A 14,016-nucleotide genomic window follows, 5' to 3' on the forward strand; every position below is an offset into this window, starting at 1 on the left:
ACGTAGAGAAAAACTACTGGAATGCACAGTCATATAAATACCTTTTCCAAGCACAAGGTTTCTCTGTGGACTGCTATAAAACAGCTCATGTAGTACATATAGAAAAGGCCATAAGATTCAACCACATGCGACTGTGACCATTTGTCAGAGAACCGTATCTCCAAGATTATCAGCTTTTGGGCAGAGCATTGATGGGCAGATAGGAGAGACTGGAAGCAGTTCAGTCTTCATGGAACATAGGTCAGGCTCTATATCTGAGAACATAACACTGGGACAGTTCAAACCCAGGTCAAACTTTTGCCCAAGCCCCAAACTCTAATGGCAGGTAGGACAGCTAGAGCAGAGCCAGAGGCTGGAGATTTAAAGCAGTAGCCTATCTTCACAGCTAAATAGAAAAATAAGTATCCTCTCAAATAACCTTTTAAAGTTTTGACAGCTTAATATATGTGTATATATCCTGAAATTGTTCACCCTGCCCATGGAAGCACGAAGCTTTTGGAACAGCAGCATTAGTCAATGAGATATTTAAAAAATAAAAAGAAAAGAAAAAAGAAAAAAAAAAAAAAAGGCAAAAGGAAGATAAGTCTGCCAGATTCTTGGCAAAGCATTATCTACACTGCGATTTCCTCACAGAGAGTAAGGTGATGAATTGAAGAAAACACAGGCCAAGGGGCAGAAGGGCACTTAGGAAGACGGCTCTGCCTAATCTATGGGCTGAAGATTAGATATTCAATTCCAGTCAAAGGAATGGTACTCTGGGTTATGTTGCGGGTGTGGAAGATACCATGGTGGGTCCTCGCCAAGTTTAAATGCAGACTGGTTTAGACAAGATTATTTTTGGTTAAAGTCACTGTGACACGGTTTCTTTCAATTACCCAATTATGTGAGTTTATGAAAAGAAAAATAAAAAAAATAATCTCAAAAAAAGGAACTGCACTGTTCTTTCTCAGATCAAACAGTTCCTTTCTTGCAGATTTTTCGCCAAGTTATAACAAAATAAGGACTGTGACCTGAGCAGGATCTCCTAGAGCTAATAAAAAGGAAAACAGTCTGAATAAGAGTTCATGCCATAAAATCAAGGTAAGAAAAGCAGCATGCTTGTGTTTTGTTTATGTTTGTTAATGAAAAGAATGAAGACAAAATATGCAAATGGCAAAGTTTTTGTAAGCACTATAGCCCACAAAACACAGGCCGTTCTTGCAGCTTCAGCTGTGATCTGGCAAGGTGCTCACTCACCACTCCATCAGTCTTCAGAATCAGAAAGGAGCCACTCCTAAGCAGCACAAAATAGGCATTTTCTTTATGTCTGGCACTAAATCTTTGCTAACTGATCTTAAGTTTAATCCTATAGTAATTTCTAACAAACTGAATCTTGCTAGCTTCCGTCGTGGCAAGTTTCTTGGTTGTTGTTTTTTCATCTTGTTCTTCATTGTTCCAACAAGTTATAAGGAACTGTATGATTTTTTGTGTGTAAGTAGCTTATGCAAGGCTTTTGTAATGTGTTATGAGAAAGCCAAGCCTTCCCCAGTAGTAGGGGAAGTGGCTGTCAAAGAGAGAGTTCTATCTCCAAATTGTTAAAATATTAATTACTGTAAATCTGACCTTTCACAGCTTCATTTAGACAGGACTAACAGGATTCACACAAGGGACTCTGCTCCTCCTTCTGCTGACTGAAGTCTCACTGCTCAGGGATTTTTATCAGTGTTTATCACTGCAGTGCTCAACAGCACAAAGTCCTGACTTCACTATAGGACATGGAAGCCAATTAGTAGAAGAACAGACAGAGACTGGGAAGAGGAAGGGTGCTCCCTGAAGTAATAAAAGTCATTTTCCCTACCTGCTTTATCCATTCCTTCAAACATGGTAGCAGAAAGCTTCACATAAGCTTCCTCACCTCGGCAAGATACTGCAAAAACACGGCCCCAAGCTGAAAAGCTGCATCCTGCCACTAAGAGGAGCTAAAATCCAGTTGTCATCGATGATAAGGCCATGCTCCTGTGCTGGAAGCTCATGGCAGATCCCTCTTCCTCTCCTCTTCCTCCTAAAGGAGGGCAGGTTTCTCCTCTCTTGTTCCAACAGTGCCAAAGAAGAAGCAGATCTCAGTATAAGAGAAGGAACTGGACTGCCACAGCACACAAAATTTTCAAGGACTAAATGAAATGCACTCTTTCTGACCCGACAGAGAGAAAAAAAAATAGTGCAACCTGTGGGAAATTTACACATCTCTGTACCATTCCATGGAGAAAATGAATTGCTGTAACTTGCAGGCACTTGACCACATGCCTCAGACCTTTTAGCTCTAAAAGCTTCCATTACTAGTATTTAAAATACTGTTTTCTACCAGTATCATTCAGGTGGCTAATGCAAGCTGACTGCTTTGCCTAAAGCTCGTGTCTTACCATGATCTCAGAGTAGCAGCTGCTTAAGTTATGTCTGGGGTGATGGGAGAGAGTATTGATATAGTCACTCCCACTGATCTACAACTGAATACTCTTCTCTCCAGGAGAATGGGAAATACAATAGTCTGTTTAGTGATAGGACCAGAGGGAATGGTTTCAAGCTACGGCAGGGGAGATTCAGGCTGGACATTAGGAAGTATTACTTCTCAGAAAGGGTGGTCAGGCACTAGAATGGACTGCCCAGGGAGGTGGTGGAGTTGCCAACCCTGGGGGTGTTCAAGGAAAGACTGGATGTTGTGTTGAGGGACACTGTTTAGTGGGAGCTATTGGAAATAGGTGAACAGTTGGACTGGATGATCTTTTAGGTCTTTTCCAACCTTAGTGATTCTATGATACTATGATTCTACGCTTGCAAAAAAAAAAAAACACAAGTGCACATTAAACATATTGGTAAGTCTGCCTAAGAGAGGACAGAAGAAAGGATCTTCAGTGTGCACCAATATTCCCAAAGAAAGGCCATCTCAACACTTCAAAATGTTGGAAACTCCTCAAAAAACTTACTTAAAAATAGAGAAGGGAAAATTAGGACAAGCACGTATTCACTACAGAAACTTACAGAGTAACACACCTGAGTAATTTACTGGATATGTAGTAGAGAAGCTCTGAAGCATTCTTGTCGCCTACAACAGATTCTCCCCTTCATGTTTAGTAATATACTTAAGACCAAACCATAAAGATGAAAATGATGAAAACATTGGAAACGTGGAAACCTTTTATCTATACTCTTTCTGTTCTGATGACACCCCACAGGGTACATTCTAGAGGTAAAATGACACCATCGTAGCTTATTGCAATAACTGAGACTCCAAGCCAGCCCTCCAGCAGTAACAACTAGGGATAACTGACTCCAGATACACAGCTAGGTCCAGAAAGCTGTCTCTATCTATCCACAACTTTTAAACCCAGCAGAAGAGCATGAGGGTAACATACTTCAAGTATTAAGGGGGGGGGAGGGGAAATGTTTCTTCTTTCTTTGCTACCTGTACATCCTCTGGAAACTCATCTGTTTCCTCTACACCACTGTACATTAGGTCAAGCACCAGCAGGTCAGATTCATTTTTCCATCCAATCAACTTATGACCTGTCCTAATTAGCCACTGTAAACATTCTATGATCAAGAGAAACATATTATTTACTTACCAAAATAAGCACAGTTTCCAGCAGCTTGCTTGTTTTTCTAAGGGATGATTTTGGAATTGAATTAAAGAACTGCATACGTAACTTATTAATTTTTATATTTAGGGAAACAAAGAGAGCTCCCAGAAGACCTCCAAGCATTCCAAGTAGGATGGCTGGAATGAAGGCCAAGACATGCATGTCCAGCAAATTCTTAACCTGAGTTGAAGGAAGGAGAAAACATGTTCTGAGCATCCTGCCAGTGACATGAAATATTGCACCCTCTCCCGCAAAACTTGATACTACAAAGTAATTTCTACACAAAAAATAAATCTTCCCTTGTGTTTTAGGGGTACAGCTAGTTAATTTAAGGCCAATCTCACAGGAGGCACCGTACTGCTTTTACACACCTCACAGCCGTGGAGGCAGCAAGTAGACACTGTCACTGTCACAGACAGATCAATTAGCCAGTTATTTTCATTCCTGAATGACTGTAAAGGAGCTGAGAAAGTAACATAGTAAGATAAGGAAAGAAGTATTCTTTTGGGCCTGTCTTTCCCTAAGGAATAGTAATGAATCAAGAGAAACTTCTAAGACGTGCTGCTGTTACCACAAACACTCAGCACCTCAGGTTACCTCCAAATAGTGACACACTGGTCTGAGTGTTGCAGTTTGAAGGATTTTGCTCAACCAGGGCTTTGCTCACAGTATCTATATCTACCTCATAATTCTGGAAAGTTGACCTGAGTCAGGGCAATCCAAAGCACAGATACAGGTTAGGCAGAGAGTGGCTTGAGAGCAGCCCTGAGGAGAAGGATTTCAGAGTGTCAGTTGATGGAAAGATTCAACATGAGCTGCCAATGCACACTTACAGCCCAGAAGGCCAACTGTATCCTGCTTTGATAAGTAGGAAAAGAGAAAAGTGATCAGCAGGTCAAGGGAAATGATTCTGCCCCTGTTCTCAGCTCTTGTGAGACCCCATCTGGAGTACCGTGTCCAGTTCTGGAGCCCCCAACACAAGAAGGACATGGAGCTGTTGAAGCAGGTCCAGAGGAGGGCCGCAAAAACGATCAGAGGGCTGGAGCACCTCCCCTATGAGAACAGGTTGAGAGAAGGCTCTGAGGAGACCTTATAGCGACCTTCAGTACTTAAAGGGGCCTACAGAAAAGCTGGAGGGGGGACTTTTTATAAGGGCACATAGAAATAGGATGAGGGGAAATGGTTTTAAACTGGAGGGGTAGATTTAGACTAGATATTAGGAAGAAATCCTTTACTGTGAGAATGGTGAGACACTGGAACAGGCTGCCCAGAGAGAGGCCATGGATGCCCCCTCCCTGGAAGCATTCAAGGCCAGGCTGGATGGGGCTTTAAGCAACCTGATCTCATGGAGTTGTCCCCGACTATTGCAGGGGCATGGGAACTGGATGATTTTAGAGGTCCCTTCCAATCAAAACCATTCTATGATTCCACAATTCATTGTCAGCTTCAATTCAACCACATGAATTGGGTGCATTTTTAAGCTCCAAGTATGGCTGAAAATTGATGCTGATCTGGAACAACTCACAGAATAACAGATCACAAATGTAGGATATAATCTGGCAGATGAAATAGTAACTGAATTTTCTGCTTGATTCCACAACAGGCAACAAGGATTAGAGCAGTATCATGCTTTAATGTTATTTTCTAGTCAACAGAATAGGTCAATGGATCAATGGCAATCTATTAAAAGCTGTGGGGATATTGTTTCCTAAGGCCAGGCTTAGACATACATGGGTTTTGTCTTCTTTTTATCCCAAGCTTAGGATCTGCACAGAGATCATGAAACATTCAGAAAGTTAACTGGCAGAGAGAAATAGGGGTAGATGTGGAGGAATGCCTTCAAAACTGCACAAGGATAATACTTGGTGTAGTTGATAACGGAAAATGGCAGCTTTCCTTGAAGTGCTTGAAGAAGCACATAGGACCTCATATTATTTTTTCTTCCTCTTTTTATTCTTTTTCCTTACACTTATTCCCATACGTCTTCCTACAAATGGTGAAAATGTTAACAGCTCCACCAGAAGGCTGTGCTAAGCACTGATGGTATCACCTGAGAAGAGTGCCAGAGCTGAAACCCTGTCAGGCCTGAAGAGCTGATCTATGTGGTGCTGCAAACTGAGAGACCTGGTTTGAGAAAGGCAGAATCCCAGATTTCATTCTGTGACACTAGAAGCTCAACACCTCAGAGGAAGTCAGGAGTGACTGTGGGTTTTCACCCAGACTATAACAATTGTATATGAATGTATTGTACATTCAAACCAAACCTTCAGTGATACTGTTTTTACCATCAGCTGCATCCAAATCCATCCTTTTCCAAGGGATTTAAAGAAACCTAATGTTTAGGATACTGAAATTCAGAAAGGAATAGCTCAATTGGAAGTAGTGGCAAGGTATAATGTTCTTGTCATGGTGTGAGCCACAGGCTGGCCACAGGCCAGCCATCAGGAAAAATCTGTAAGCTATAGAACAGTCTTCACCTTTACAAAACATCCAGAGGTCTACATAAAAAGAAAGTGAAGCTTCCTGAAAATCTAAGGCTCTGGAGTACAATAAATTCTTCTTGTAAACTTTTCCTAAGTTGAAGGAAACTAAACAAAACAAACAGTTTTCTTGAGAAACAAAGCCCACAGGCTTTCAACTTCGAGTTTAATCACTGCAAACTGTGTTGGTTAATGCCACAGAACATAAAAGAAGCAAAATTTCCCCTGAGCCCAGGGTTCAGTGAAATGAAAACATTTCTAGTTATCTCTACCAACTTGAGAGCCAAAAACTATTCAGCCCTGACAGAAGCCACGCTGATAATAACTTCTGTTAGCTTTTCCTGCTAATGACACTAAAAGAAGATTGGCGACAAAGTCCAGCACACTTTTTTTTTTGGAAAATGGCTTGAAAGGAGCATTGAAAGAGCTAAGTTTATTGTAAAATAGCCTCCAAAGTAAATCTACTCTCCTCTGTACGTGCAGCTGTCCATTACACAATCCTTTGGCTTCAGCAATAAAGCTGTCTTCAGCAGGACTGAGCTCTTCCCTATTCACTTAGTCTCACCTTTCTGCCACAAATCTATGTTATCTTGGTTGTGTCACTGCAGCTGTTCGTGGGACTGCATGATGAGTTGGTCCACAAAAAGGATTTGAGCTGAAAACCAATATCTCTTCCCATTACCCCAGCTAATGTTGTGGTAAACTAAATAGACTTCAAATACTTTTGCATAGCGTGCACATATAAAAAAAGTTGCCCGTTTTCCAAATTATGGTATGCCTACACAAGGAAAATATCTTTATCTCGGGTGTTTTCTGTTTGTTTTGGGGGGAGGGTTTCTTTGTGTGTGTGTTTGTTTTGCATTGATAGAGAAATACAAATCGGAAGAAATACAGAGACCAAATAAAATGGTCAGGGAATTACCTTAGGAGAAAAGATATTTAGTAGCAGAAAGTGGACTGGGGTTCATGAGACCAGGGTTTTATTTTTATCCCTCTAATTGACTTTCAAGTCACGTCATAATACAAAGAGTATCCAGGCAAGGAGTGAAGATCTTGATTCTCACATACCACCACTGAATCATCTTGCAATGAAGGTGAGTGAAAGACATAATAAAAGCAACTATATTTAGGTGGACACAAGGTAAAATTGAAAGCATAAGGTTGTGTCATGCTGGAAGGAATAAAGGCTGAAGGTCACCTCTGTTGTGCAATCAGGAACAAACAGATTATGTTTTTAAATGTTTAATCTGTAAGCACAAAAGAACAGGGCCACAGTACGGCAATGTCTACAGCAACAAAGGAGGGCTCAAACCAGCCCCAGTAGAAGTCATTGAACATCTTGTGCTACAATGTAAAATGCTCTTTTCTACTTAAGTAGGGACTGCAAAACAGCCGTCTTGCATCTGAGTGATTACCAGACATAAAGCACTAAGGCTCCTGTGTCCACTGATCTGATAATCACACATACATTATCCTTCTTCCTTTTTGGTCCCAATTCCCTGCTAGTCCCCTATGAATAATGTTGAGAGAAACAAACCCAGCATTTCATTCCTTCCACATCCACACAGTACGTACCCAAAACAGAATTCTTTTCTCTGCTTCAAAAAATCCAAAGTGACCTCTGTAAACAAAGCCATAGAGTGATGAGGACAGCAAATCCGTGGTGAAGGTAGCTGTCAAGCAGCAAAAGAAGGTTTGCCAGGCCAGCCTGATGTCCCAGAAGGAAGACACCTCCTCCAGCGTGAACAAGAGCCCACCAATGGGGGCACGAAATACTGAAGCTATCCCTGCTCCCGCACCAGCTGTAATGAAGCTGCGCCTGCAACAGGTAGTAGAGGCAACGTGGATAACTGGATATAACTACCAAAACAAACAAGAAACAAACAAAAAAACAAAAAAAGCCTCCAGATTCATTTTTTATTTTAAATATGAGTTTTGTAGTACTGAATTTAAAGACCCAATGGTCCACTTTAGGGTTATTGCAGCACCTTTACAGAACCTCTAGGTTCTGAATTCAGATGTAATCTCAGATGTGATTCTTGTGAGTCAAATTCCTGGGGTTATTTGGCAGATTAGCAATATAGTTATTTCGGTCGAGGGGCTTGTGGAGAACACATGAGAATCCTGTAGTAACAATGACCAAAGCACCCATACTGTAGTAAAGCATTACATAATCATACCCTGAACTCTTAGGGCTTTTAGTCAGCAGGAAAGGAGAAATGATACTTCATTCAGATTTCCTTCATACCATAACAATTTTTCTCTTTCCTGATCTTCAGCCTTGAAAAAATCCTCAGACCTAGAATACCACAGGAGACATCGAGGTCCTGGGTTGTGTCCAGAGAAGGGCTATGAAGCTGTGAGGGATCTGGAGCACAAGTCTGATGGGGAACAGCTGAGGGAGCTGGGATTGTTCAGCCTGAAGAAGAGGATGCTCAGAAGACTTTATTGCTCTCTACAGCTCCCTGAAAGGAGGCTGTGGTGAAATGGGAGTCAGCCGTAGCATGCAGAACAGTGGGAAGGATACAGAAAGAGGAAATAAGAGTGTGAAACAACTTTACCTTGGAAAAATGTATTTAAGTGCAGCCTTTGCGGTGGATACAGTGCTGATGCTGACACATATACCAGTGCTCACCAGCTTATAAAACTTGCATCCTCTGAATGTGCTCCCTGAGACTCTCAGTGGTGATATGCAGAAATGTGTATTCAGTACTAGGTGGGATTAACAGTTACACAAAAATACTCCAGTATTTTTAGTATTAAAAATGATAAGTTCTCGGGAATAAATAAATACATATATCTACGTGTGACCAGTCTTCTGAAAATATAAACTCTAATGTAGAGTTTTGACTTTTGACTTTTCCAGGGTATCCACAAGTTTTGTAAGTACAGAGATTGAAGGAAATAAGGGTAATGGGCAGAAAAGGAAATAAATAGATAGATAGATAGATAGATAGATAGATAGATAGATAGATAGATAGATAGATAGATAGATAAAAGGGGGGGGGGAAATACCAAAGGAAAAGATTATAACATCCATGTGTTGAAATCCTTACAAGGTCCTCCTGTCCTCCAAAGACTGAGGAGGAGTCCAACAGAAAAGCTACATAGGCGACTTCACATCTTGTAGTTTACAACTAACAGAGTTATACACTGTTGGTGCACAGATTTTTACTTACATGCTTTATCGGCACAAGAACGTTATTTTCATCAGTGAAGAACTCAAAAGGTACTGTATACTACAGTAAATGCTAGGGGAAATTTGCTTGGACATCTCCCACTTTCTGCTTCAGTTATTTGCACGTGCTGTGAATCACACCAGCAGTGACAATTAATAATGAAATCAGACCCCTTGTACAGATCTCTTGCAGCTGCCTGCTGGATGGAAGCCTTAGAATCCTTTCACAACTCCTGCTGGTTGAATTACTGCTCTGCCTCTGGGAGAGGCAACAAGCCTATGTAAGAACTCCAAGAGACAACAGGGGGTTGGAGTTTTCCATACTGATCTCTGTAAAGGGAGCAAGGTCTTGCTTATACTGAAATCTCTCTCTGTTTTAAGAAATGAACCTTTTTGTAAAGAAGACTTTCAACATACAGTGCCTTTCTGAGGCACTTAAAAACTTAAAATCAAAGAATTGTATAAGCTGTCTGAGCTGGAGGGGACCTTTAAAGGTCATCTAGCCCAACTCCCCTGCAATGAACAAGGACACCTACAGCTACATCAGGCTGTTCTGATTTGTTTAAATGATTGACCTTGAAATGGTCATAGAACGGCCTGGGTTAAAAAGGACCACGATGATCATCTGGTTTCAACCTCCCTGCTGTGTGCAGGTCACCAACCATCAGACCAGGCAGCCCAGAGCAACATCCAGCCTGGCCTTGAATGCCTCCAGGGATAGGGCATCCACAGCCTCCTTGGGTAACCTGTTCCAGTGCGTCACCACTCTCTGTGTGAAAAACTTCCTCCTAAATGATAAAGGCAATGGGGATCCTATACTTCCCTCCCATGTTTTTTTATTTATTTGTGAGCAGCATATAGTTCACAGTTGCCATTCATTTGATTTTTTCTGACCATTACTTCATTTTAATTAGGAAGTTAAAACATCAGTCTGTTTTCTTTATTTTAGAGAAGTCAGTATTGTTTGAGCTTTTGTACTTGAGTGTTTTATATAACTACACAATAGATACCGTCTAGAAGACATCAGCTGGTTTGTAATTTCTTTTTCTGGGAACTAATCTCATTAATTTCAGTAGAGCTGTTCACAAGAGAGAGTTATCCTGAGAGTTAACCTGAGTTCTCCTGCAGACACACAAGGGTAAAAAAGAGGCAGATAAAAAAAAAAAAAAGTGACACAACCATTTACTTTTTTTTATACTAAGAAAGGAAATTAAGAGCCCGCTGTGCACACTGTGGAATCTCCATCATTTCCTCTCCCCTGAACTGACACTCTTAGTTTGGGGATAAAACTCATAGCTGAAACTCACACATTTCTTAAGCTCTTCCTTTTATAGCCAAGAGGGCAATGGAAAAAGGTCTCCAGTATTAATGCATTGTTTTCCACAAGCATACAATAGAAACATTTGTGAAGGATTACATTTATTAAGTAAGGTGAGTTTTCTTCCACTACAAAGTGACAAACAGCAGGAAGACCAAAAGACTAGTGGATCAGCATCTCCATTCCCACATGACATGCAAGGGGCTTGCTGCCAATGTGCCGAATACCCTTGAAGCACCAAGGGCTTGATGGAGCCCTGCAGGTTGCCAGTCCATGCCCTCCCCATCACTTACTTGTCAGCTGAATTCCGAAATCTGGTGAAGAAGGGAAGGTGGATGCCAAGCGTGTCTGACTGCAGCTGGCTCAAGCCACAACCCAGGATAGCCCTAAAAGTGGTGATGCATAATTGAGAGCACTCTTCAGTAAACTTTCATAAATCAGCCCCAGTTCAAGGCAGGGGAGGACAGAGCCTCAGTCAGTGTGCAGCAGCAAAGCTAAATTGGCTTCAACAGATTTAAACAAGAAAAAACTTGAACGCATCTTTTAAATATGCAAAGTCCTGTTGACAAAAAGCAGGAGGCTCTTAAAGATTTTCAGATTCCTAACTGAGAGACTTAAATGGCTTTTTTTGCAGGGAGTGTTGTGATGATTGATCATGAAATGCCTTTTGAAGAGCTGCATGTTAGCGTCTGCCCAAGAGTGGTGACCCGTCAGACTACAGCCCATCATTTCAATCATCTGCCCCCAGGTTAATGACCACAACAGGCAGAACAGCTCTGCTTCTGACAGAAGATGCGTAATGATTTAAATTATTACAGTATGTTCCCAGGCAGCACTTCAAACTACATTTAAATGGGGGAAAAAAAAAAACACACCAAAAAAACCAAGCCCTTAGTGAAATGAAAAATCCATTCACTGTATAATCTTGGAAGACTTCTCTACAAGACTTAAATTAGGGGTCTTAAGGAGTCTCTCAGAGGCTTTTAGCAACTTGCATGTGTTTATGTTTAATAAAAATGGTAGAGGGTTCCAATTAAATTAAGTTAAATTAGCTCCTAGTTCCTGTGTTTTGAAAAGGCATCACATTAATACCACGCTGAATTTCTTCATGGAAATATGATTCCATTCTTTGGCTCAGACATCGCTGTTACCAACCTAGCACAGAGGAAAAACATCACAGCTGCAGTCTCTGAGCTCTTAGAGACAGAGGTCTGAAGGCAAAGAAAACAGAAGGAATCTAAAGGGAGAACTAACCCTTGGTAATCTCTGCCTGAAAGGTTTGTGGCTCCTCTGACTAAGCATGCTCTCCGATTTTTGAAAATCTGAGTCATCCCCAAGAGTGCTACACCTCCATTCAGATAAATAATATATAAATAAAAGCCCACAGAGTAGCAAGTCAGGTCAGCACAGAGAACAAACCTCAAGGATGAATACTTTTCCAAAGCCAAAAAAGATCAGAAGTAAAACAGCGAACTAGCCAACAAGTGATCTACATCATGTTAGCAGAGACCAATTTCACCAAGTCTACTCAAGATATGGCTTAGTAATGAAGTGTAGCAGGAGTCTACTTCCAAATAGGCTGCCTTGCACAATCACTAACTGCACTTGTGCAAGTGGGTGCAAAAACATTGCCCATTTGGTGTGCAGCCACCTGAGCCTGCCTTCATTTTTGCACTGACTCTGCATAAGTAAAAAGCAACTACAGGAGATGCAAAGCAGCCAACGTCACTCCAGGACAGGTTGCTTTCAGGAATAAAACAAACTGTGGTTTTGCAAATCCAGTCTCCCCCACTTTCCCAGCACATTGTAAGCTATCTCATCAGTTGTCCAGATAGCTACTTACTGAACCCCACTCAAAGTCCTACAGAGAAATCCAGCCAACGTTTAAAACACGGTGAAAAAATGGCTTTCTTCACTGCATGGCTTTGAATAGGTGTGCTAGTGAAAAGGAGGGGGATGACACAACACCACCGGTGCTAGTGCTATGAGGGTGTTTATAAGCCAGTGCTGCCACCACACAAGCCATTGCAAAGCCATCCCCACAGTCTGATAGCTTTAACCTCTTACCCCAATTTCTTACCCCAAATGGACCATGGGACCTTCCAGCCCACAGAAGAGCCCAGAGGCTACAGCCAGCACGCACGAGACAAAGGTCCCTAGGAATGTTTTGATGTTAAAAAGATGTTGAATAGAAGTGCCATTCAAATATCCAATGATTTCGGGCAAGCCAGATGGTGAACCAGCTGGGCAAAAGAACTGTGAAGGGAAAAAATAATTAGCGGAGTTTGTGCTCATATCCTTCCAGACATACCTATGGATGCAGTCTGTAAGTCCAGATCTCACTGATGAATTTCCCATTAACGGTGCATGCACAAATATAATCTCTGGCAACACAGAAATGTGTGTCTCAGCAGTTGCCACGCATGGAGGAGGGAGAGAAGATGACTGCAGAGAACCCACCTCCGCTCTGAGCCCTGCAGCCCAAGGCTGAGTCCTTGTGTCCTGCACACAGGTTACCAGAGGGGCAGGTGTTTGTGAGCCCATGGTGCTTAGTCAGAGCAGATTTACTTAACTAAATTGGCCAGCTACCACATGTGCCACAGCAAAACCCCCTTTCCACTCACAAGCCAGACTTCTGGGAAGTTCAGTGAAACGTTCACTTTTTCTTTCACCTGTGCTGTTAATAGTTTCTCTGTAACTAAACTGAGCACAGCAGGACAGTAAATGGCAGCAAGGCTCAATGCTCAAGCCTTGTAGTCTTGTAAAAGCACTGATCTGGGATGCAGGCGATAAGCACAAAGCACAGCTAAAAGATCAGTCTAAAACCAACGGTAGTTTTCATATGGCCCGATGGCCTTTGGCTCAGGCCCCTTACAAACACCAAATTCTCACATGTTCCAACATTTGCCACTCATATTTGTTTTACAGACACCACACACCAAGTGTAAATTGCATGGCTGCCACCACAGATCTCACCCCAGGCAGTTCTACACAACTTACGGGCAGCAGAATTTAGCTTTAGGCTGAAGGCCAAAAACAGCCTCCCCCAGTTGGGTTGTGTATGGGAGACTGGTAATCACAGCCTGAACCTCTGATTAATCAGCTGAGGCAAGTATGGGGTCAGCTGTGGGAGCACAGGTGAGAGTGATGTAGCTGTGCTCCCGGAAGGGGTGGAGCTCGACTCCATCCCCTCTGAGACCTCATTTAAGGGCTGACTCCCCCTGAGGCAGCATCTCTTGGAGATTGCTCACCAGTGGGGACTGCCCCAGCTTCTTCAGCCAAGGTACCACCACTGGTGAGTTTTCCTTTACTTATTCCTTCTGTACATTTGCTACCATCTGTATATTAATAACGAATACAGGTTGTAAGAGAGATCTTGTATATATACAAAATATGGAATTAAACAAGATTTGGAAGAGCATGAGA

At 42.0% G+C, this 14,016-nt stretch overlaps 1 protein-coding gene across 1 annotated transcript in view; it reads right to left on the reverse strand.

Annotated features, from left to right (window-relative positions):
* LOC140248908 (chloride channel protein C-like) overlaps positions 1 to 14,016 on the reverse strand; it is an 81,178-nt gene that overhangs the window by 62,819 nt on the left and 4,343 nt on the right. Inside the window, exons 4-7 of the mRNA XM_072330040.1 lie at positions 12,671 to 12,846; positions 10,884 to 10,976; positions 7,670 to 7,913; positions 3,600 to 3,794 (exon numbers count right to left, since the gene is read on the reverse strand). Of these exons, the coding sequence (XP_072186141.1) occupies positions 3,600 to 3,794; positions 7,670 to 7,913; positions 10,884 to 10,976; positions 12,671 to 12,846 (708 nt within the window). The remainder of the gene's footprint in view (positions 1 to 3,599; positions 3,795 to 7,669; positions 7,914 to 10,883; positions 10,977 to 12,670; positions 12,847 to 14,016) is intronic.

Source organism: Excalfactoria chinensis, chromosome 2, assembly GCF_039878825.1.
Source record: "Excalfactoria chinensis isolate bCotChi1 chromosome 2, bCotChi1.hap2, whole genome shotgun sequence".
Taxonomy (NCBI): Eukaryota; Metazoa; Chordata; class Aves; order Galliformes; family Phasianidae; genus Excalfactoria; species Excalfactoria chinensis.